Here is a 24,210-nt window from a genome sequence, read left to right as displayed (position 1 = left end):
TTTGCATGGTACACAGCTGTTCCACTCTACTTGTTTAACACCATGGGATTATTTTACTGAGAGGACTTTCAGGGAGCTGTGTAGCTGAAATTAGCTTTAGAGGAGACTTTGATGTGGACGGCTTGGGTCAGGAGTAAGGCTGATTTGGTTTTGATTGAAGCATCCCCTTGATTAATCAACCTATTCGGGAGTACACATGAAATGTGAGACTAATTGCTCTTCTCCCATCATAACAAACTACACTGTAAAATTAGGTCTACTTTTCGAAGTTACATTCCATTGAAACCTTTATTAAATGTTTGATATACATCAAAGTGATTTTACTATACCATTTCCTAAATTCCTGGCACATATTTAAAATGGTGAGCTAGTAAAAAAACTTTTTTTTTAACACAGCCCCAGTTAAATCATCTCTTCCAATGCACCAATGTTTTCCAGCAACTATCTCCTTTTACCTCTAATTGATCCCCTTGTGTGTCAACAGGAAAAGTCAAAAACTTTGTGTTTTTGTCTTTGATGTTAAGTAGTCTGGCTAATTGTGCAAAAAACCAAGGCTACCCTAACATAACATGTGACCATTAAGTGTGAAACTGCAGTACAAGTACAGGTATAAGTGTGGGTAGAGGGCATACAAAAATACTGCTAACAGGATTATCATAAATGAGCGGACTTTTCAAAAAAACACAAAGTTGGAAGGCGAAGAAAGTACAACCAGTAGCAATTACTTTAAAACAAGCATTTATCAAACAATGGTGTCACGTAAGTAAAATGCTTACTAAATAAAAAACTGAGAATAAATGATTCATTTGCTTATTGCATCGAGCTGAGGTAAGCTGAGGAAATGAAAGACAACAGTCCCTCAGAGAAAATGGCAGTAAGTACAATACACCCTCACCTTCCACTTTCTTTCTTTGCATTCTAAACTCCAGTGGCTTATGAGGACTACAGTTAACTCCTCCTCAGATCTTTGCAGGGTGAATACAGAGAGCTAGCTAGACTATCTGTCCAATCTGGGTTATCTATCATGACTAAAACAACCTTGGAACATTCACAGGTTTGTTTCCGAGACTATTTTGCAGAGGCGCTGTTATTGTGTCTGGGGCTTAGCGCTGCCCAAGACGATTGGGATTGGTTTAAAGAAATGCCAATAAACCACAGCACGTTTTTCTCCTAACCCGGAATAGTGCGTGGACTAGACAGCCCTTCCTCTGCAGCGCTACGAAACCACACGTACAGTAGCTGTGAGCACCATCCAGCAGAGAGCCATGAACTTTTCAAAACATTTCAAATCGCAACTCGCTATTGCAAAGTTTGCACTATCAAGTTAACTAGCAGGTACAAAATAGATTGTATTTCCTATTTTTCTTTTACAATGCAAAACATTTTAATTTTGTAATTTTTAACTGTTTAACTGATTCTTAAAAAATTATTGTTGTCGGTTGACAGTTATGTGGTTGATCATTAAAGGAACACTACACCGTTTGTTGAAATAGGGCTTATCACATCTACCCTAGCTGTAGATAGGTGGGCCAATGCATTTTTTGTCTCAGTGCATGCATTGCCGCTAGTTAGCTTAGCTTGTGAACGGAATCCTATGTTGCCAGTTAGCAGGTTGTGAGTAAAAGTGAGCCAACGACAAAACTACAACAACCTAATTACTTCTTGTGGCCACTGTTCTCACAACGAGGAAAAATAGCAATGCAGATTAAAACTAGACAATTTAGGATTCCATTCACTACGCTAAGCTAACTAGCGGCGGCGCTGCCGTTGTTGCACCAGACTAAAACAACGCATACACTGACACGTGAAATAAGCCCTATTTCAACAAACAGTGGCATGTTCCTTAAACATTCCTTATTGTCAGATCTATTAAAAATCTATTTGCTGCTCTGGAAAGTCAAAAATGTACAATTGCCACTGGCTTCATCAGATGCTGTGGTCATAACTTATTGTAGTTATTTGTTACACTAGTTTGCTTACAGTTTTGTAGTGTTGGTGTAGATTTTCATAGACCTGAATTTTTCTCACCAGTGTGGTAGTGCAGGAGCAGGTCCTGGCAGTGGTCTCCTTTGGTCATGGGGTTGAAAACCACAGTCACCTGCATGCTCTCGCCTACATCCAGAGTCCCACAGGAGGGCGTCACTGAGAAAGGGCTAGAATGAAATAGAATAGAATAGAATTTGGATTACACAACATGGTGTTTTAAAACAGCCAAAGTTTAATGTAGTTTTAGAAACTAGCAGAGGAAACCCAAATGTTTAATACAATATGTATTTACATCTATAACTACCAGTAATTACTGTAAATGTTAATTGAATATGTGCCTATCACAAGTACAGTTATACAATCAGTGGTGGAATGTAACTACGTACATTTCCTTAAGAACTGTTCTTAAGTACACATTTGAGGTACTTTTTTGAGTCTTTTCTTTTCATACCACTTTCTACTTCTACTACATTACATTTATATATATTATTGTACTATTTACTCTACTACAATAATCTGACAGCTTAAGTGACTAGTTAGTGACTTTACAAAATAATAGCTTTTTGCACAAAAAACCTATGTAGTTTATACACAACATAAATTAAACTACCCAACAACATTTCGGATTACAAGTCCTGCTGATATGATGAGCCAATTAAACACTTGATTGACCCCCCAAAGGGACCTATCATCTTCCAGAGAAAACACTTCTCACAAACTGCTCCAGATCTATTGTAGTCCAGCCTTTACTTCCTTTGGACGAACGCTCATCACTTTGTAACACACGTTATAATGCTCACCTAGCTGCTAGCGTGGCACTCTCTCATGCTCTGCAACTGAGAAGCTAGCAGTACTTACTGTGCTTGTGCAACTCCCAACAAAGTACAGTACAAAAGTTAGATGCCTCACTCTGTAGCTAAAACAGAGAGCTCAACACACAGGGTGAAAAGAGGAGCTGCAATGGGCACTACAACATATAAATGGTGTTTTCTGAAAATTAAACCACATAAATGTATTCTGGTACAACCTCTAAACACAATTATGAACACGAAAATGAGCATAATATGATCCCTTTAAATGTTTATACACTGACAATATTTAAGATAGAAACTATCTGCTGTATTAGAAGAAATTAGGTTAAATCACCCAAACACAGTAGACATCAGCTCATACTGCACTGACTCTCACCTCTTTGTTTCTAACTTGAACTTTGCCTGGCTGTTTCCTATGTTGCGGACTAGCTGAGTCCTCTCTGTGGAGGCTTTCACAGGACACACGGGTAAAATGATGCTGTCTCGAAAGTCAAGAATGGCACGTGGCCCAATGGCACGAACTGGGACCTCAAACCGCTCCCTCTCTGTCACACATACCAGTCTGGGGTGGTAGTCCTAGATGGACAAATTGAAAAAAAAGTGACAAACACGTAAGTTCCATGTATATTACTGAAGTATTTGTTAGGTGATCCTGAACCATCCGTCTGTCCTCAAAGTTAGTCCTGGATGGAGACAACCGTGCAAGTACATACACATTCATTATTTTTAGTAAATTACCTACTATACTATTATATTTCTTATATTGTATTTAGGGTTTGTGTTCATGAGGAATTAGCAGGAAGAATGACTGTGGGATCCTGACCCACAAATTCCACCGGATGCTGAACGGCTGTGGATCCGCACCAGAACGGCGGAGCCATGGTGGAGTGTGTGTGTGTGTGTGGGGGGGGTGTCTTCAACATTGTTTTAGCCTGTGGGGTTCTACACAACATTGCACAGGAAAACAGGGTACCATAAATGTAATGATGGAGCCAGCTGACCCGATACCTGGAGAGCCGTGTCCAGCACAGGGGGGCTATACCAAGGAGGAGGATATTACTCCTCGCTTTTAAAAGGTGTAGAGTTACGTTTGGCAATGATATTCAATACAGGAAACATGGCGATAGACAACAATTTTATTTATTCTTCAGGTTTTCTGTTCAGGTTTTTCTGTTTTTTAAACTGTCGTTAATGGCCATAAGTGAACACATTTTTCTGTTATTGACCGACATATTTTAGCTTGTTATTCCAGCCCCTTTGCTGTCAGGAGACACGGTCGGGGTGTTGGTCCAGCACGGGGGAACGGAGGACATGCGCTCTCCCTCACAGCCGTTGCCTGACTCTGACTCATGAAAAAAACGCGACTAAAATAAAAAAGCACTGCGTAAACTCAACTACTGCCATATTGTTTTAGCCTGTGGGGTTCTGCACAACATTGCACAGGAAAACAGTGTGCCATAAATGTAGTGATGGAGCCAGCTGACCCAATGCCCAGAGAGCAGTGTCCAGCTGGGGGCTATACTAAGGAGGACGATATTAGTCCTTGCTTTCAGAAGGTATAGTGTTTTGTTTGGCAATGATATTCAATACAGGAAACATGACGATGCACAACATTTTTATGTATTCTTCAGGTTTCTGTTTTGTCTTCTAAAGTGTTGTTAATGGCCATAAGTTAACAAATTCTTTCTGCCATTGGCCGATACATTTTGTCTTGTTATTCCAGCCCCTCTGCTCTCAGGAGGCAGGGTCGGGGTGTTGGTCCAGCACAGGGGGGCGGAGGACATGCGCTCTCCCTCACAGCTGTGGCCTGACTCTGACTCATGAAAAAACACGAGTAAAATAAAAAAGCACTGCATAAATGCCACTACCGTGTATTTAAATATAGGTACACCTACATGTAGGCCTAAGAGATTGCAATATAAGCCTATATATTACTATTAGGCATATACATGTCAAGGATGTATAAATTAAATAAACTTCAGCTGGAGTCCAATTTACTACAGCAACACTGTTGACTGCATCAGTGATCTCTTTCTATTCCGCGTGCTTCCTACAGTCTTTAATACCAGTTTTTAGGCTGCCACACGTTACTCCAAATTAAACAAAGATGTCAGGGTTTCAATCTCCACCTCTGAAAAGTGCCACTTCTTAGCCGGATTATGTCTGATTATATATTTCCCTGCAGTACACCTTGAAAACGCAGCACAGAGTTGTTTCCCCTCTATTCCTCTGGATTGAAACAAACTGTTGAATTTGCGAGATCTTGTGGTTCCTCGAGACTTTAGCTGTCAGTCAAGGCCGCAGCCGTTCCGCAACCAATGGCCCAAGGCAATGGAAATCCAACCGAAATGAGGCACCGGAGCAATCCTGGAAGTGGAACGTTGTGTATATATACACTCAACTGTCCTGCTGTTACACAGACATTAGGTAAGAACAGATGAACTAACAATGGTGCGAGAATTAAACACTAATAATAAGGATTTTTTTTTACTATTACTATTGAACTGTGTTCCAAACTGTGTCTGGAGCAGCATGACGTGCGCCAGGAAAGCCGTTCAACCAGAGGCGTAAAGTGAAGCTGTGTATTTAAGTTGAACGTGTGTGTGAGCAAACATGAGAATAAAAAGGGCCTTTGTCTTTGAGTGAACTGTCCTTTCCGTGTTTGTGTAGAGAGAACTCACGGTGGCAGCAAGTCTTGCTACAGTATTAATTTAAAAAGGTGATTTAGATTTAGATGGACTTGCTCCGACCCCCACTGGTTATAAGGTTATTTTTTTAGGTAAAATAGTTACATATTGTTGCTTTAAAGCATGGATTTCATTAGCGGAGATAACTTCATTAGTGTTATAAGTTAATATGACAAACTTGCAACAAAATTAGAGTTGTACCAGCTTGTCAATGACTTCAGTGGCCGTTATTTAATTTGGGCTTCATTGTGTGCATGTTTCCACTCCACAAATGCAGATTACCCAGATGGTTTATTGTGCTTGCTGAATGTAGCCTACTGTAGGGCTGGGCAACATATCGATATTATATTGATATTGTGAAATGAAACTATATGTCATCTTAGATTTTAGATATTGTAATATTGATATCTTCTTCTTTCTCCAGTACCTTGTTCTCCTGCGGGGTGAAGATGACAGTGAAAGTAGCAAACAGTCCTGGTGCCACCTTGCTACTTGTTCCCTCTGTTCCCACCACGCAGAAAAACTCAGAGTCCTGCAGCTCCAGCTTAACTTGTCGTGAAACCTTGGAAAAAAAAATTACACAAACTTTACAAAATGTCAAACCCCGCACAGCAACAAAGACACACCATGCATTCACACACACACACACACACACACACACACACACACCAACACACAGAGAAACCACCATAGAACCAGGTACATACACAACAATTACTTGACAGTGTCTTTTTCAAATTGCATTTATAAATATCCTCTAATCCCTTATGACCTCTTCAAATCATTCTGCTTCCCTTACACACACCAAGCATGCACACACACACACACACAGACAATGTTGTTTGTGTAACTATTTGCGTATTCATCCATCATCCACACACCTTGTCAATGTTGTGGAGACGGAGAGGTAATGTGTAGGTCTGTGCAGGAGTGAAGTTCTGGAAGACCAGCTCGGATGGGTAGGGCTGGAAAAGTGGCTGATCCATATCCACTAAGGAAAACTGAAACCAAAACAGTATACACTGACTCTTTCCTAAAAAACATATGCAGTACCCATTATCATCCCTTTCATTGAGAACTTGTAAACATTACTGTTCTTAATGTTTTTAAAGTCAAACACACCAATGTTACAAACACTCAATGAATTCCTTTTGACTTACTCCTGGGTTCTACCAGATTCATAAACAGAATTGCATAATAAAGTGCATTTACCACACTGTTTTGGAAGCAAATGAAGGTGCATTATTAATGCATTATTTTTTTACGCAAAGCCCTGTGCACTCCTATAACAAGCAGATATTCTAATTATTTGAAGTCATTGGTAACATGCAGTTGTTAATCTTATTGATTTTCCCTGAGGGGTTTTTTCACAAGGATTTTCAAAGCTTATTTGTTCTCTCTCTGACGTGAAGATGAATACCACTCTTTTATCTGTATGTTAAATATGAAGCTACAACCGGAATAAGCATTTTTTTTTTTTTTTTTTTTTAAACCAGGATTGTATATAAGTATGAGAAAATATGCCCTCTTAAAGTTAACTTGACTGATTTTCATCTATCCTCTATCATTGCACCATTGCCAGTCATAAAATGAAAATAACACTATGTTGTATGTTAAAGTGTGTAATTTTGTGGCTTTCAGGATGACCTTAAAAGATCCTGCTGGTTATTTTTCCTTCTTATCACCTGCAGTGGCCCACAGTGGAGGTTACTCAGTTTACATTTGCATGTGGACAAGTCAAGAGAAAATGTGTGTCCTAATTATGATGAGGGGACAATAATTAGTTTTATAGGCATTTCACGAACTTTTGATGGTATTTTGCTCCAAGCTCCCTGTTAGCTTATGACTTTAAAAGTAAAGAGCATTCAGTCACATTGGTTGCCCTTTGCCCATCAATTAGTGTCTGCTGACTAAGGGAAAGCAGCGTTGGTACAATGCAAATGACCTTAGGAGACAGCACTTACTCTGTATGCAGGAGATTAATGGTGAAATAATGAGAACTTTGAATGTTGGTGTCTTTTTTCCTCGTCTTATCTACCCTGACAATAAGTAAGCCATAACCATAATTTTATTTAGATATAGCTATCTATCTCGTCATTTAGTTCAGCCCATAGGATCTCACATCTGAAGTATGGTAACTGGTGCTAGTGTGTGTACAATACAAGTATAAGTACAGTATAAGTAACACTGGGAACATTTTCTAAAAGCAGTTTTATATACCTTGTTATACATATTGTGGTGTGAAAAATATTTTGTAGTGCGGAGACAGGTTGTCAATATCAAATGTAGCTTTCAATCTATTTTAATAATGTCTCAAATGTATTAGTGGACTCCGCAGAGTTTTATTCTGAGGCTTGTCTGCAGATGGCAGTGGTAAAGTCAAACTCCTTTCCAACTTTTATCTTTTTTATGTAAGTTGTCATTGTCACAGTGTTCTTTGCTAGTACCTAAAAGTGCCTATTGTAACCTACTATCACTGTGCCATCTGCAAACCTTATTTTTGGTTGCACCCTCATGAAGATTCTGTGCATAGGTATAGATTTAAAGCTTTAGAGGTTTGACAACACTGGCCGGCATTTACTTTGTGATGTGTAGTCTTGCTCATGTCAAGCAGTTCCAGGATGCGGGGCTCGTGCATCTCATCATTGTTAGCCAGGCGCTCCATTGTAGACTGTAACATCTCCTGGGTGTAAACAGATGGAGTCACCTGCAAACACACAGCAGCTCAGGCTATTATGCTAACTGCACTGATTGCCTGTTTCCTGACTCTAACAGTAATTCAGGACTGTTACCATTGATAGAAAAAAAGGTAATAAGCACAAAGCTGTCACCTTAAAGCTGTCAGCTATGAAACATCTGAGCAGAAGTCTGTTTTAGGAACATTTCCATGAATTGATCTAATATGCTCAAATAATGTAAGCAGTCGCTCATTCAGTCTATCTACAGCATTTTGTGGTTAATATCCTCTCCACACAATCTTCTGGCACCTCTTTATCAGTGCACCAGAAGCAAAGAAACATCTAACTGCACTTATTTCAAGGTTAGGTCAGAAAGATTTTCGCCTTAAATCTAAATTAATAATGTAGCAGAGGGAGTTATTGCATATGCAAAATTCAATAGCTGCCAGTTAGATGTGTATTCATAATACAACAAAGTTGCTCATGTAAACACTGTTCTTTAATATTGGACAGAGTGCTGTGTAATGGTTTTACTGCTTTATTTACAAATGTTACGTATTATTGTCATATTATATTTACACAGTTTTTGTTGTTTTCAGTTTTGTTATTACAATAAGCAAAACAAGGTTTGTGAGATGATTGAAATGAGCTACCATCAAACCTGAACTCATTATAACCAACTGGAAGGAGAGATCTTTAATTTGATGTGGACCCCAGTTTGACTAGGAAAAAATCTTATTAAATTAAAAGTACTTCCTACTCTTGTCAACTAATGTTACGCTTAGTACAGACACAAGCAGCCAAGGAGAAAGAAGATGCCTAAAATAACTGAGCTGAGGTCATTGCAAAAAAACATTGCAGTCACATATTGATTTTGTTCCCTATAAGAAGCCAAGGTAATGATTAGGAGAATCTGTTACTTGAAACAGCTTCTTTAAACGTGTGAAGTTAGAAGCTGTATAGCATGATATCCTCACCCTTTTTGGCTTGAGAGGAATTTTGCTCTTTAACAAAGGAACAGCTGTCATTTTGATTGTTTAAAAGCACATTCACCTGCAAAAAAAAAGGAAGAGAAGAGAAGAGAAGAGAAGAGAAGAGAAGAGAAGAGAAGAGAAGAGAAGAGAAGAGAAGAGAAAAGAAGAGACAAGAAAAGAAGAGAAGAGAAGAGAAGAAAAGAGAAAATGTGTCATTTAGTAATGAATGGCGCTACGTGCCCATTTTATAGCTACCCAATACGCAATTATCAACGTTGGTTTAGGCTAACAGTAACGTTTACTTAGTAAGTTCACTTTAGCTAGCTAGCTAACCTAACGTTAACGTGTTAGCTGTACGTGCAACAAGTCCTCAAAACTTTATTTTGAGAACACTGAATTTCAACTTATGTTACTAGAAACTGGTCTTAGCTGTTCAATTAATTAACGTTTCTTAAATACATCGTAGACATTATTTTTAGCTTTCTCTAGCAACAAAATACTTTGCTAGCCGATGTTTCTAATCACCATGTCGACTGTAACGGTAGCTAACGTTAGCTAACGTTAGATAACGTTAGATAACGTTACAATAACGTCAGGACTAAAAATCTTTTCTAACTGGCTAAACACTTTTCTTCCATCACTTAACGTAAACTTTAGAGTATGCGTTCCAATTAGACCTGTTGTCTAGTTGCACTGTCAAAAAAATATGCGATAGGCTCAAATAAAATAGCTAAGTATTAACCTACCACTCCTCCGTATGTGAATACAAGGCTGATTTCAGCATTTGTTGTAAGTTGTTGCCTTGGCAACACACTCAACGACCTCCCAGCAAAGGGTTTTCTGATTGGCCAGCGGATGCAACACCAAAAACTGACAAGTCCACAGGGGTCAGTCTGTTTCTATAGTTTGGTTTGTTTATCAAGAAAGAAGACTAGTCTCCCGTTTACTGAAGAGTCATTGGATCACGCATGTGGCTTACACTGGTTGTATTTGACACATTTAAAAGAAATATTATTTTCTAAATTTTGAAGAGCCTAATCCAAATTGTTTTGAATAAAACCATAAATTACTTACAGAACAATCAGTCAATAACGGATTTAAACACTGGTGAAAGAGGTAGCCTGTCTTTAGGCTTATTTGTTAAGACTATTAGAAATGTATACTATAACTGTACCTCACAATTGATGAGAAAGCTTGATATAAATAACCTTCACGTGTATTTCTGTGAATACTTTTGTACTATATTAAATTGTGTTTATTTTAAGAAGTACTATTTTCACACTTGTGTGAAATTTAATGTGTTTCAGAGATAAATTTAAGGATCTTTATTTCACTTTTCACTGTAAATGAAATGTGGTTCATTGCAGACCGGAAAAAGGATACACTATGGTATATTACTATAGTGCTATACACTATTACCACAGTGCTGTAATAACTGACTGGTGAGTAATGAATCTAAGTCTTTATTTATCCTTTCATTGCCACACGATCAACACATGCTCAATTCCACAGCAGTATGTGGATGTATAGGTGGGTGTGGATGCGTGCACACAACAAATAAAATCCAGCAAGAGAAAACACAAATAAACACCACTCAAAGCAATGGTCTTTTGACACAGACTATGACAAATCTAACAGTTAGTAAAATGAAATTTTAGCACACAGAGTTACTTTCTGCTTTTCTAACATCCCTAAATAATCTATGGACACAGTTGAGTATAATTCACAGAAAAATAAATGTATCATTCATATTAGATATGTATGTCCCATCTTATATTTATATCTTGTTCCACTCAACTGTCTTTTCCTTACACACACACACACACACACACACAAACCAACAATAATTGAGCATTGTGTGAGTCTGTGTGTGTGTGTGTGTGTGTGTTCAAGAAGGGTCATTATGAGGATAAGTACTACAAAAAGGATTTGAAAGCCCAGTGAGCACAGTGACAGAGCAGGAATTTCTAATTGAATCTTCGTCTTCAAAAATCCACTTCTTTATCCCTCTTGGCTGATTGTGTTCAAGGCATAAAGTAAATTTGGATGGATATATAATGGAGGTTACTAATCTTTGACCCTGATAACCACTAATATACATTTTCCCACAAGCTCCATCTGGTTATGTCTTTTTTCTGCAGTGTACTGTATAATTAACTGAAACTTCTAGTCAGTCATTACAGTAGTATATAATCGGTCCCACCGCTGATTGTAAGTGAATGGAATATTACTGTAATGACATCTACACCTAACATCAAGGCCAACTATTTGAAAGCCTTCTCCACATTGCCCAAAACAAAATTCATTATTCTTTATTCAGTTTTTTGTTAACCTATAGCTAGTTGGATGTACGTAAATATACTGAGTCCAAAAAATCCAGGCCTATCAGTAACCTAATATACAATGCAATAAGTATATTAGAATGTTAAAAAGAAATGCTGTCCTCCAGCCCTGGACATAGGCTAGTCATTCACTTTTTACTAATTCACTAAGTTTTGAATCAGAAAGTCATATTGGGAAATTATAGTTTTATTATACCATACACTACAGCTGTGGTTATAGTACATAGTTAAAGAGTGTACTTTCAATTTGTCATTATACTATATTGACTTAGGCTTACTGTTAGCTACTCAGTTTTTGTGCTTTTTATCACTTTCATTCTTCCTTTTAACCCATGAGTCAGCACTTTGAATTGTTGTGCAGCCTGTGTGTATCTGTCAGTGTGTGTGTGTGTGTGTGTGTGTGTGTGTGTGTGTGTGTGTGTGTATGAGAGAGAGAGAGAGAGAGAGAGAGAGAGGGAGGGAAGGAGGGAGGGAAATTAGGCTACTTATAAAGCATGTTTTGGGCATATTTTATATTATTATGCAGAGTTCTGGGATTTGATGTGTTTCACCAAACTCTGATTTATAGCATTAGCTTGTTGATTAGTTGTTGCTGACTTTCGCGATGTCGCACTGTTGCTTGCTCTGGAGGAGACTAGCCTACTAGAACTGTTGGGTCCTTGTAAATTCTGGAGTGTGGTCTATCTGTATAGTGTCTTGAGATAACTATTGTTATGAATTGATACTATAAATAAAATTGAATTGAATTGAATTGAATTGAATTGAATTGAATTGAATTTATCATTTCCCTCATCTTTGTGTTTCTCTATCCTTAAGTTGCCCACTCAATGTTTCTCCCGCTGTTTCCAGCCCTGCCTCTGTCAGTGAACGGATCACTGAGCTGCTCAGCCTGGTAGAAAATTGGATTTAGTCTTCTTCAAAGGGACCGACAGTCATTCTAGGACCCGCCCCTCCGCCCTGTACGCAGTGACGTCGGTGCACAGCACGACCTGCGCCACTCAGTCCGCCGCAGCAGAATCTCCATCAGCCGCTCCAACACTTGAACTCAGCACTGGAAGCGTCTGTCAAACACGAAACAAACAGAGTCTTATCAGTAGAATAGATTGGTCCCGCTCAGCATCAGATATGGAAGCGACATTCTCCTCCAGTCACTGCAGGTAAGGCCGATAAGGCTGGATGTTCGTGGACGGGAGTGACGTGAGCCTCATAGTTGCCAAGGCTACCGTAGCTTAACTATGTTAAGGGATATCTAGTGGTGTTGCAAGCATAACGCCTGAATAATATAACGTTTGCAAGACGTATCTTGGTCGTTTAGAAAGGCAAGGCAGCAGTAACATGAACGGTTTATTCCGAGGATTAGTTTTCCTCCCATTATGACACCTCTCGCTCTGACGTAATCGTGTGTCACAGGTGGTAGACTAAATGCCCATAGGCTACTACAAACCTACACAACTCGAATATCTGCTCAGTTAACAGGCCAGTCACGTGTTTCTAGTTAAGTTACAGCCTCTGGGCTTCACGAGAGCCCATGCTGGTCAAACTGGTCTAAAGTGCTGAGTTGTGTCCGCAAAAAAAATGTGTCGTCCCGCTATGCTCTCTGCTCTAAATCTAAAAAAAAACAACGTTCCGGCAGCACCACGGACAGCTCCACGCGCAACTGGCCCCTGCGAACTAGAGCCCACGAGCTTACTTCCTGCTTTGAGTTAAGTTTCTTACTCTGCTGTTATATAATACATAGGCAGCTGTAATCACAACTCAATAAATACAATTACTATACCATTTTACTATTATAACTACCAGGCTATTTCCATGTTCTTAAAATCATTCTGAAATTCTTCATACTCTTCATACCTTTTGGTAGGAAGGCATGACAGTTTGAGGGATGGGCCACATACATGCAATGAATCTGAAATCTAAGTAGGCTTATTCAACATTCTATGAAAAGGTTTTCACTGATGTTTATCCCACTGAACTGAATGGTTTTCAGTGGGACAACAAATTCCTTTAATAACAGTGGAAAAAACGTATTGGGCATTAGTTTAACTAGTTGCATTAAGTACTTGACTTGTTTTGGTGAAATTTATAATTTAAGTTCACATAGTCCTACCTTATCCATAGGTGTACAGGGATACTTAGCTTCAGTAATTTGCGTATAATGTGCTTAGGTATTGATTCACAATAATTACATTGAATATATTGTTTGGTAACAATATTTTGAAGAATCATGGTGCTAAGTGTACAAGGCCACACAATTTCTATTAAACAGTATAAACTTCTAACACAGTTGTTAGCTTTAGCACTTTGTCAAAATCAGTTTTATGTAAACTTTTTTAAACAGCAGCAGAAGTGTTTCACATTAAGCGTGATTCATGCTTCTGTGTTAAATCTACGCCGTGGCTACGTACTTAGGTACGTGGAGCCTCAAACAACAAGGTGGTGTTACAGACTGAATCTTTGAAGATTTTAAATGTTATGTTTTTCTTCTTTATTGAAAGGAAGACAAGATGATGTTGGACCATTGTTGGTTGCTGTTAGTTTGGTCAGTCTATTGGCTATGAGTAAATTAAGCAGTGGGACTCATTTAGAACATCATTTAGTTTTCCCCTTTAGCATCCTCCTTGTTTATGAGAACATTTTGGTGACACTCACCACAAAAATAATTACAGTAGGACTACAGACACAGGAAATGGCATTATGGTTTTGTTGGATAAGAGATTTGTATGAGGAGGCTACTTTGGACACGCTCACTGACATCTCCACGTTTCACTTTCTTGGGTTTGTGAAAACAAACAAAAAAACGTCAGTTGTCAGGATAAATAAATTAGTTTGAGTTGTTTTCATTCCATTTCCTACCTCATGCTGCCACCAACATTGAATCACACCACCACATTGGCAGAACTTACAGCCGCCACCTGCATGTGAGTGTAAGTGTGGGCAAAGCTGCCATTACAACCTGAAGGGCTCCCTGTGCAGGTGACAGGCCCAAAATGTCAGTCAAAAACAATTGTGTGCTGTAGAATAAATTGATCACCCATAGGGTGTCATGATAATTCTTCCACAGATTTGAGATAATACCGAAATACACTTCCGCTTAGTGTTTGTCTTGAATAAAATGTAATGACTCACCCAGTAACCACTCAGATAGTTGGTTGTTGGAGAATTATTCACGTTCAACAGTTTGACTTTACCCCGGCCCAGGTAACAACATGCCTTCTAGGGCTGAGTTATGATGTGATAATTATTAATAAAATCCTGAAATTGATCTCTTAACGTATGCTTTTTCTCCATAAATATGAACACGGTGCTTTGAAAAAAATTCAAGAGTTGGTTTTTTGCCTATATGTTCTCTAAAGATCTTTTAGATCGAAGCAAAATTGGTATTGTAACTGAAATTTCCCTAACCTAATTGATATCAAGTCCAATTGGAAATGTACTTGAATCAGGACATTGTGAATCGGAATCAAACCTATTCGGAAGTCATTGCCAACACCCAGCCATAATGCCAGGGGCGATTCCAGGAGTTTTTAAGAGGGGTGGCACAGGAGGGACCAAAATCAGTTGGGGGGGGGGCCCAGGGGATTTTATCAGAATACGGCATAGAAAATTTGCTTAGAAATTAGGGGTAGGAATCTCTTGGCACCTCATTATTCGATGCGATTCCAATTCAGAGGCAAACGATTCAATTCTAAATCAATTATCGATGCAACAATATTTTTATGAATGTTTCCACGTTTCCAAAATATGCATTTGAGTCTCAGTTTACTACTCAGTAATAAAGAGTTTGCTAATCACTTCCTAGACAAAGCAGCTAGACAAAGCTAAAAGATTCTCGTTGAAAGTCACAGTGATCTTCCATGTCAGAGGCTCAGTCATGTTTAAAGGTAGGGGGTTGGTTTCTTAAAACTTAAAACGTGAGGTGGCAGATGCAACATGATAAAGTAGGTGAACAGCCTCCTGTATATGTGTTTTGCCTAATTAATTGATCTGTGTCTTATAAGATCAAAATCTAATTTGAATGTAATTTAATTTTGGCCATTTTGTGTGTTTTTTCTGTTGTTGTCCATTTTCCAGTCCTTTTTCAGTCAATCTGTTTTCTGATTTGTACTTTTCTGGACAAGTAACTTTTAAATAAAAATTATTACATTTAAAAAAACTAAACATAAAATCGAACATTAACTTATCAGAAACAAGCATTAAATCATACTAATTATTTTCGGTCAGTCTGTTGAGCTTGAGAATTTATTAAACAAAAAACAAACAAAGTACAAACCAACAACAAGTGTCCTGAAATCAGCAGGCAAAATCCAAAATACAGGAACTGGCAGAGTTCCAAAAAACACAATAATCAGAAAACAAAACAACAGGGTAGGCTACACACACTCTGACACGGAACACCACAACAGTACAACAATGACCTGACAACAGACAAGGGGAACACTAAGACTAAATACAAAGGGCAACGAGGTAACAAGAGGCAGGTGACACAGGGGCAGGGAAACTAAGGCAGGAAGTAAAACTAAACAAGACGGCACAGAAAATAAGACTGTCACAATAAAACAGGAAACAGAACATATACAATAGAAGACAAAAATCACAAGACATAACAGAAAACCAGGCTAAGAAATTAAGACAGGAAAACAGACTACCACAATAAGACAAGACAAAACACCCAAACCATAACACCCACCCCTATTGGAAATATAGGAAATATTGGATATGGATTGAACAACAGAATGTAAATCTGCTAAGTAAAACAAATCAAATTCATTATTAATTTCACTTGTTTTTATTTTTAACAAAGTGTGTATCCAAATATTATACACATTTTCGATGCGCTCTCAGGGCAAACATTTGGAAAGTCATCATGGAAACATTACATACTGTAATCATGGGCATCAAGGGCTGAACACCCAAGGCTAGTCTGATGTAGCTTTCGTCTTAGATGGCAGCTCTAAAATGGGCTCAAAATCGTCAGACTCTCTCCTGCTTTAGATTGGTCTTGCAAAGGCTGCAGCCTGAAGTGTCATTGCTTTTTAATAACAAAGCTCGAGGCATAGAGGGAATGTTAACAAGGTTATAGCTTTACCACCAGATTTATAACCAGAATTACAGTCTGTTTCAGACTTTGTATAATGAGGTACCTCAAGGCTTTTCCAATGAAATCAGCATCAGGACCGTGAATAATAATGTGGCTTGTACACTTAAAATGAAAAACTGTGTGGCACAACGTGGTATTTATTCTTCTTTTTTTTAATTATACAAAAAGTCTATTTCATGTGCTCATGGGTGTTACAGAATATTATATAAAATTATCATGACAATGGGCAGCTTGGCGTGAGTCTCAGAAAGTTAATTTCCTGTGGTATAAAATTCCAATAGGACGGGTGATGTAAAACCTTTTGTGACATTAAAACAATGCAGAACAACTACAGTATGCCAAACTGACTTTTCTTGTAAGCAAGGTTTCTGTTTTGCCTAGAGGTTAGAAAAAGCAATCAGTTTCTACATGTTCTGCTGTAGAATTGGCATTCATGTAGGTGTGAACAAGTGTTTGCTGTCCATTAACATTGTGATTTCAGCAAAGACTTTCCCTAGTTTTCTCAGTGCAGTATATTGTTTTGTGTGTGCTGTCTTACACATACAGTATTTTACCTATTTATTTCAGTACAATTGTTACTGTATTATTTTATGCTATTACACACTGCCCTGCTGTTTTACACACCCCAAAAATATGAAATGAAAAACTACTTTCCCACATACTTTTCCATAACTCATACTATTGTTTAAAGAGACAGCGTTGTGTACATTCCCCTTCTTTAACTGTAATTTGTAGTTTTATAGAGTGTGTAAAACTACAAATATGACCTCATAAGGGGCCAGATTCCAGATCGGCTCATCTGAGCTTTCATTTTCTCATAGACAGAGCAGGATACCAAGGGCTCGGTTTACACCATCATCATTCTAGCTACTGGGGGACCATAGGTAGGCTCGTGGAACGCATAATAATGTTTAAAACATCCTAAAGTGAAATTTTCATGCCATGGGACCTTTAACCAATTCTCTTTCCATTACTTTAAATTTCAGTTATGAAGAGTATAAGGAGACAGCAGACTGGCTGCTGGCTCACACAGAGCAGCGTCCTAAAGTAGCCATCATCTGTGGTTCAGGCCTGGGCGGTCTGGCGGACCTGCTGGCTGACAAGACTGTGTTCCCGTATAAGGATATTCCACGTTTTCCCACCAGCACTGGTATGTTGTCTCTGACAAATTGCTTTTTATTTAAAACCTTAAAAAAAAAAATTTAAAAAGTGTTTGTAAACTGTACATAAGCATGCTAGCAGCTGCTCATACAGGATATATGCTGTGCAGTGCCAGGCCATGCCGGCCAGTTGGTGTTCGGGAGGCTGCAGGGCCGTGAGTGTGTCTGCATGCAGGGGAGATTCCACTTCTACGAGGGCTACAACATACACACTGTAAGCAACAGTACAAAGTAATAGGAAGTAGGATAAAGTTTATGAAATACTGCTCGTAAACAACTTTAGGAATTAATTGTTTTTTAGTGTGTATAAAGACAAGATTAAAAGTCGACTACCACACTGTTACGTGTGAGATGCTGTACAATACTTATGATGCTAAGGTCAGCGTGCTAACATGCTCACAGTGTAAACGCTGACATGCAGATGTTTTAGTTTGGCCTTCTACTGTAAATTTGAGGTTGAAGGAAACAGGAAGTGCTAACAGAGCAAATAACAAAAGTGCTAACACAGCATTTTAGCTCCATGGTTAACTCATTCATACGGGCAACCTGGATTCCGCCAGAGAGTGGCGCTCATCAGCGGTAAAGTTAGCCGTCCCGACTGGTCGCAGGCGGTAACCTCTAAATGAGTTGCTGTGTAACAAGGCGTGATAAGTCTTCAGGCTAATGCAGGACCCCTCCGCTTTTCGCGAGCGTTATGCATCCCCCTGTCTGGGTTCTAATTTGCAATAACGACCGGCATGGTCTACATTATTTCTCACCTAATACTTATAGGAGCTGCGCAATGTAAGGAAAATATGCAGTAACATAACTTGGGATAAGTAAATATGTATTAAAGTGTACTTAGTTCTGCCTTTCTTCTGCTTTTTTTTTTGTTGCAATAATTATTAAAATTAATTTTTATGTGAACCACGTGAACACTTTTTGGTGCAGAGATGCAGACATTTCCACTTGTTACTACTTTAAGTTGCCGTGCCTCAGTTTCTGTCACAAGCCAACTTGCTTCAGTATTTTGAAACCTAGCTGAAGTGAATGATACACGGTACAGAACACAGGTTAACAGTTCAAACTCTGAGTTTGTCAAACACTTTGAGAAAATTATTGACAGCCATGCAGGTATAGGCCTAATTATTAAACCATGGACATGTACAAACACTTTGTTATTCTTGTCCTGGAGGGAGCCTCTCTACAAGACACAGTTAATTATGTGCCACATCTCTTTATTTTAAGTTCAAAGTGGAACATTGGCCTAGTGATAAGTGTAGATACAGCATTTATAACCATTGCCTGTATCAAACTACCTGTAAAATGGATTATTTTGTTTTGAAAATGTAGCAAACAGTCAAACCTGACTTCCCTTCATAATGGTTTTACATACACTTTGAAATAAAACTATCTTCAGAGACACTTAAGTTTTTTTTTTTCATTCTCAATCATGATTTTGTATTATAATAATTATAAAAATATTATTATTATTATTATTATTATTGTTATTATTATCAACATGCAAAATTGTTAGATGACAGACCATGATATAACTCCCAACTTTGGCTAACAATTTACTTTGTGTCTTGAATGATCAGCTGCAGAATCGTGATGAAAGTAAGAAAACCACACAGTGTCTCACAGTGTCAACGTGGGACTGGCCTTTGGCCTCTAGAGACACACTGTATCCTGGTTTTGTTTATTTTATTACCAGCTGTGATGTGCCATTCCCACATAAAATGGTCAATAAAACCCAACTGAATCATGAAATTCAGTTTCCTACTTACAATAATAGAAAGGCAGATGCATTATGCCCATCCTGTATCCAGATGGGACTTTAGACAGGGGTATAATGTATGAAATGACTCTAGTTGAATCATCATAAACTGAGTTGAACTCAAAAAGATTCCACCAAAGCATACTGAGTTACATTTTCACTAGACAATATATATATATATATATATATTACAAATATGTTTTCTTGGCAAGCTGAACAAAATACTTAACCAATCAGATGAGATGAGAACCAGATTGTATTAGCCACACTAGCAGTGTATATGTGGATAGCAATGCTCGTCCGTCTGCAAATTTTTATTATTCAATTTATCCAACTCTATCGCCAAATATCCTGCAAACTAATAACAAACACGTCAGTCTCAGGTGTACTTTGTAGTAAGTGCTAAATAACAAGTACCATGCTAACTCACTAAACTAAGATGGTTAACATGGGAAACATCAGGCCTAGACGTAAACATCGAATGGTAGGCATGTTAGCATCATGGCATTAGCATTCTGTTAGACTTTTGTTCTCCCACATCAGGTGACATGAATAATCATTGACTAAAAACTAAAAACAAATGCCTGTGTTTATGGCAAATAATTTAACCATCCTGTTATAATATCATAACTGTAGGTTACTTTTTAACCAAATTGTCAAACGAAATAACATGGATGTTTCCATGCAACGCTCTTTACAAGTAAAATAAATGATCAGTTCTTTACTTTCATTGAATTTGGGTGTATTATATAATTTTAGAGCATTTGAATTATTATATTTTTAAAGAAAAGTGAAAAAAGTGACAAAAATGTGAAAAACAACAACAAAAACATCCAAACAAGTGCTGAAAAAATCAACGAAAACATCTTGAAATAAAGCTTCAAAAATGCTGGGAAAAACGAGAAAAGTGTAGAAAAACCAGACCAAAACGTTGAAAAAAAGTTTTGTTTTAAACAAAAAGCTGCACGAGGGTTAATATAGTGAACTCTTTATTAACAGCTCCATGCTACAGTGTAAGTGCTAGTACGGACAGTCCTGCCGTTACACATGCAGATTACTGTGCTTACATTTCATCCCTAACAAAGCCACAAGTCAACTTACAACACAGTCCACCATTATAATATGAAAAACTCTCATCAAACAGGCCAATGTTGCAAAATGACAGCACTGACCTTATCAAGAGACCAGGGAAAACATCTCTGAATTAACTAGCAAAACACTTTTGCAGGCAATTCAAGCTGTAGAGAAATGTGAAATAGAAAAAGCAATTTCCAAACGCGACTACTGTGAGAAGTAACAACAGTCATTTACGGGCCATCAGCTGCCCTATAAAGGTTAGTACAGAACCCGAATATTTATCCGCAGTTCAACAAGGACCCACAGTAGTAATAAGAATCCTAGTGTCTACTGACAGAAGCTGTCCCTTTTAAATTATCGGCTTCCCACATGATGCATTTTCTCCTCTGTTGTTCTCAGGTGACCCCTATCTTGTAACTCCCATTTGTGATAACAACAACAGTATCTTTCTGTGAAGCTTAGCATGTTTGTCACTCCAGGTGACGTACCCGGTGCGAGTCTTCTTCCTGCTGGGTGTGGAAACTCTGATTGTGACAAACGCAGCGGGGGGACTCAACAGAAGCTACGATTTGGGAGACATCATGCTCATAAAGGATCACATCAACATGCCAGGCTTTGCAGGGCAGAACCCACTTTGTGGGCACAATGACGAGAGGTACAACGCTAACACCAAGGCAGAACTATGAAAGGGAAAATTTGTACATCTGTTTCTTATGTCCCATTCATTCTGTAATTTTGTACCTCTCCAGGTTTGGAGTGCGTTTTCCTTGCATGTCGGATGCTTATGACAGTGAGCTGAGGGCCTTGGCCAAGCAAACAGCAAAGGAGCAGGGCTGCGACAGCTTCCTGCAAGAAGGGGTTTACTGCATGCTGGCTGGACCGTCATTTGAGACCATTGCAGAGTGCAGAGCACTGCAGATGCTGGGAGCGGATGCTGTGGGTCAGTAAAGCTCTCTCGTGCTCACTTAAATGGATACTGATGTGTGGTTGGACAGCCTCTCAATAATGCATCTACAACAGCAGTAGGGATATTTAAATGAAAATGAATTCATTTTTCGAATAACAACAAATAATTTGCTCTGAACAGATACAAACAGCATTTGCATTTTGCAGTGAATGGGAAGCAAAAGCAGCATGACTTGCCAAGATGTAAACGAAGAAGCTATAATAGATTAGAATAGCTAGAATAGGTCAATTTTCAGACAGTTAGTGAGATTCCTTCTCAATAACCTTTTACTTTCAGTTTTCAGTCAGCCCTTGCAGGATAAAGCTTGGCTGATGTTGCACTGTGTAACTTTTATGTCATGATGACGGCCTGAAACATCCGACTGCATGCCAAATGCAGGTGAATTTTTATCCATTGGCGGGTGAAACTGACAATCTACCTACCATGCTGAATGAGCCAATGAGAATTGAGTGATTCATTAGTTGTTTGTTGCCACTGTTGTTTGTTCACATTTCAAGTCCGTTATTTCCTTGGATACTGGGTTGAAGAGGCTGGCTGAAACAATTCAATTCAATTCAATTCAATTTTATTTATAGTATCAATTCATAACAAGAGTTCCCTCGAGACACTTTACAGATAGAGTAAGTCTAGACCACACTCCAGAATTTACAAGGACCCAACAGTTCTAATAGTTTTCTACAGAGCAAGCAACAGTGCGACAGTGGCGAGGAAAAACTTCCTTTTAGGCAGAAACCTCGGTCAGACCCAGGCTCTTGGTAGGCGGTGTCTGACGGGCCAGTTGAGGTTTCAATAAGAGTGGAAATAACAAAAATAGAAAAAATAGTAGTTTGCCGCGCTTCTTCGTAACAGTCACCAACAAGCCACCAACAAAAACTTTAGGATGATTCAAAAAAGTAGAATAAGATGTCATCAATTAAACTGATTTTGTTAAAATCTCAGCAGCACTTAAACGAGAAAGCCAGCAAATTTTTACCAGAATCTTGATTGCTAGGTGTCACTGAGTACTGTCTATAGGATAAAAACCTGACCAAAATCTGTGCTAGCAAACTGGACTGTCCGCTGCTAATGGCCCGAGCTCCCAGCGTGGAAACTGTGATTGTGACAAACGCGGCAGGGGGACTTGATCAAGGCACTGACCCAGATCTAGAGTTGGTCCCCTGGTGCTGTAAATTTCTGCCCACTGCTCCCTCGAGGGATGGGTTAAATGCAGAGAATGAATTTCGCAACATGTACTCTATGTGTACGTGACAACATAGTACCTTTACCTATATGTTCTAAAGAGTCCCTTTGTGCCTCTTAACAGACACAAAATCCAATCAGAATTTCTGGCCCATACATGACAACAAGATGCATTTTCAGACATTGTGAAGAAACCATTTAAATTCACAGTTTTTACTGTCACCTACCTCTTTTTCCCAGAAAAGTCGATCACGGCGGTCACGGAGGTCATGAAGAAAACTTGAAGTTTATCTCCCCCTTAAAAATAGGTAATTGAGCACTGACCACAACTGCAGTATCTCATGGTCATGCAAAGGTAGACAATTAAAGTTTTGGTAATTGTATTGTCTCTTTCTGTTGCCAAAACTTGGAAAGGCACAGATGCGAACTATTTCTTTTCCGCCCTAAATCAACACATGTTATTCTTACTCCAAGCTTCTTCCCTTGTGAACACCTACGATCTTCCCTCTTTACACACTTACGTGCGCCGATCGGCACACTACTGTTTACCAATTCCCACGGGACTTCAGCGCGAGGCTGGCGCTAGCCTTCAGTAACGCTCTTACTGTGCAAGCGACAGGCATGACTTGTAGCGTTTCCTGTTACATAGTCACTGATTTAGTCAGAACCACTTCAGTGCTCAATTACCTAACTTTGAGGGGGAAATAAACTTCAAGTTTTCGTTGCAACAGCATGACCTGTGTGATTGACTTTTCTGGGCTTTCGGTGAAGCAACTGATGGAAAAAAAGGTAGATTACAGTAAAAACTGAATTTTAACGGTTTCTTCACAATGTCTTAGTTAAAAACGCATCTTGTTGTCACATAGGGGCCCTGTTCATGTTGCACAGTAATTTTAATTGAATTTTCGTGTCTGTTAAGAGGCACAAAGGCACAGTTTAGAACATGCCCCTACAACTGCCATTTTAGCTAACTGGGAGCTCTGGCCATTAGCTGCAGCAACTCCAGTTTGCTAGCCCCGATTTTGGTCGTGATCGACAGTACTCGGTAACATCTAGCGATCAAGAGTCCGGTTTCTACAACCTCTGCTTTTTTTAGAAGAAGGCTGACTTGTAATTTTCCGTTGCTAAAACCTCCTGTTCTTTCTCCATGATTTATTTAGACTTACTTTACTTTCTTACATGCTTGAAAAAGTATGTTGTTTAGTAGATTTTGCTGGCAGTGAAACATGAAATCAGTGCACCTGAACACAGACCTCTCCCCTCTGTCCAGGTATGAGTACAGTACCAGAGGTTGTGGTGGCTCGTCACTGTGGCTTGCGTGTCTTGGGTCTCTCCCTTATCACCAACAAGGTTGTGACCGATTACGACAGCGTTGAGAAGGCCAACCATGAGGAGGTGCTGAGGACTTCCCAGTACAGAGCCCAGGACGTCCAGAGGCTCGTCAGCCACCTCATTGCCAAGATCTAGTACCTTCATCTGAAATCTGCTGAC

The 24,210-nt window shown here is 38.9% G+C and overlaps 2 protein-coding genes and 1 long non-coding RNA gene across 3 annotated transcripts in view; 2 read left to right on the top strand and 1 right to left on the bottom strand.

Annotated features, from left to right (window-relative positions):
* hydin (HYDIN axonemal central pair apparatus protein) overlaps positions 1-9,960 on the bottom strand; it is a 103,075-nt gene extending 93,115 nt beyond the window's left edge. Inside the window, exons 1-7 of the mRNA XM_034878117.1 lie at positions 9,884-9,960; positions 9,141-9,216; positions 8,067-8,192; positions 6,367-6,486; positions 5,913-6,047; positions 3,175-3,374; positions 2,029-2,153 (exon numbers count right to left, since the gene is read on the bottom strand). Coding sequence (XP_034734008.1) covers positions 2,029-2,153; positions 3,175-3,374; positions 5,913-6,047; positions 6,367-6,486; positions 8,067-8,192; positions 9,141-9,191 — 757 coding nt within the window. The 5' untranslated portion in view covers positions 9,192-9,216; positions 9,884-9,960. The remainder of the gene's footprint in view (positions 1-2,028; positions 2,154-3,174; positions 3,375-5,912; positions 6,048-6,366; positions 6,487-8,066; positions 8,193-9,140; positions 9,217-9,883) is intronic.
* Positions 3,842-4,190, top strand: LOC117948525. Its single transcript, XR_004657474.1, has 2 exons — positions 3,842-3,874; positions 4,051-4,190. It is a non-coding gene; the product is annotated as an uncharacterized LOC117948525 (long non-coding RNA).
* A 2,416-nt stretch (positions 9,961-12,376) lies between the features above and the next one.
* pnp6 (purine nucleoside phosphorylase 6) overlaps positions 12,377-24,210 on the top strand; it is a 12,595-nt gene continuing 761 nt past the window's right edge. Inside the window, exons 1-6 of the mRNA XM_034878166.1 lie at positions 12,377-12,636; positions 17,564-17,727; positions 17,848-17,951; positions 21,053-21,228; positions 21,323-21,513; positions 23,990-24,210. The exon at positions 23,990-24,210 is cut by the window's right edge and continues 761 nt beyond it. Of these exons, the coding sequence (XP_034734057.1) occupies positions 12,605-12,636; positions 17,564-17,727; positions 17,848-17,951; positions 21,053-21,228; positions 21,323-21,513; positions 23,990-24,186 (864 nt within the window). The 5' untranslated portion in view covers positions 12,377-12,604 and the 3' untranslated portion in view covers positions 24,187-24,210. The remainder of the gene's footprint in view (positions 12,637-17,563; positions 17,728-17,847; positions 17,952-21,052; positions 21,229-21,322; positions 21,514-23,989) is intronic.

The sequence above is a fragment of the Etheostoma cragini genome, chromosome 8, assembly GCF_013103735.1.
Source record: "Etheostoma cragini isolate CJK2018 chromosome 8, CSU_Ecrag_1.0, whole genome shotgun sequence".
Classification (NCBI taxonomy): Eukaryota; Metazoa; Chordata; class Actinopteri; order Perciformes; family Percidae; genus Etheostoma; species Etheostoma cragini.
The sequence above is the reverse complement of the archived record's forward strand: the minus strand, read 5'-3'. Positions and strand labels throughout refer to the sequence as shown.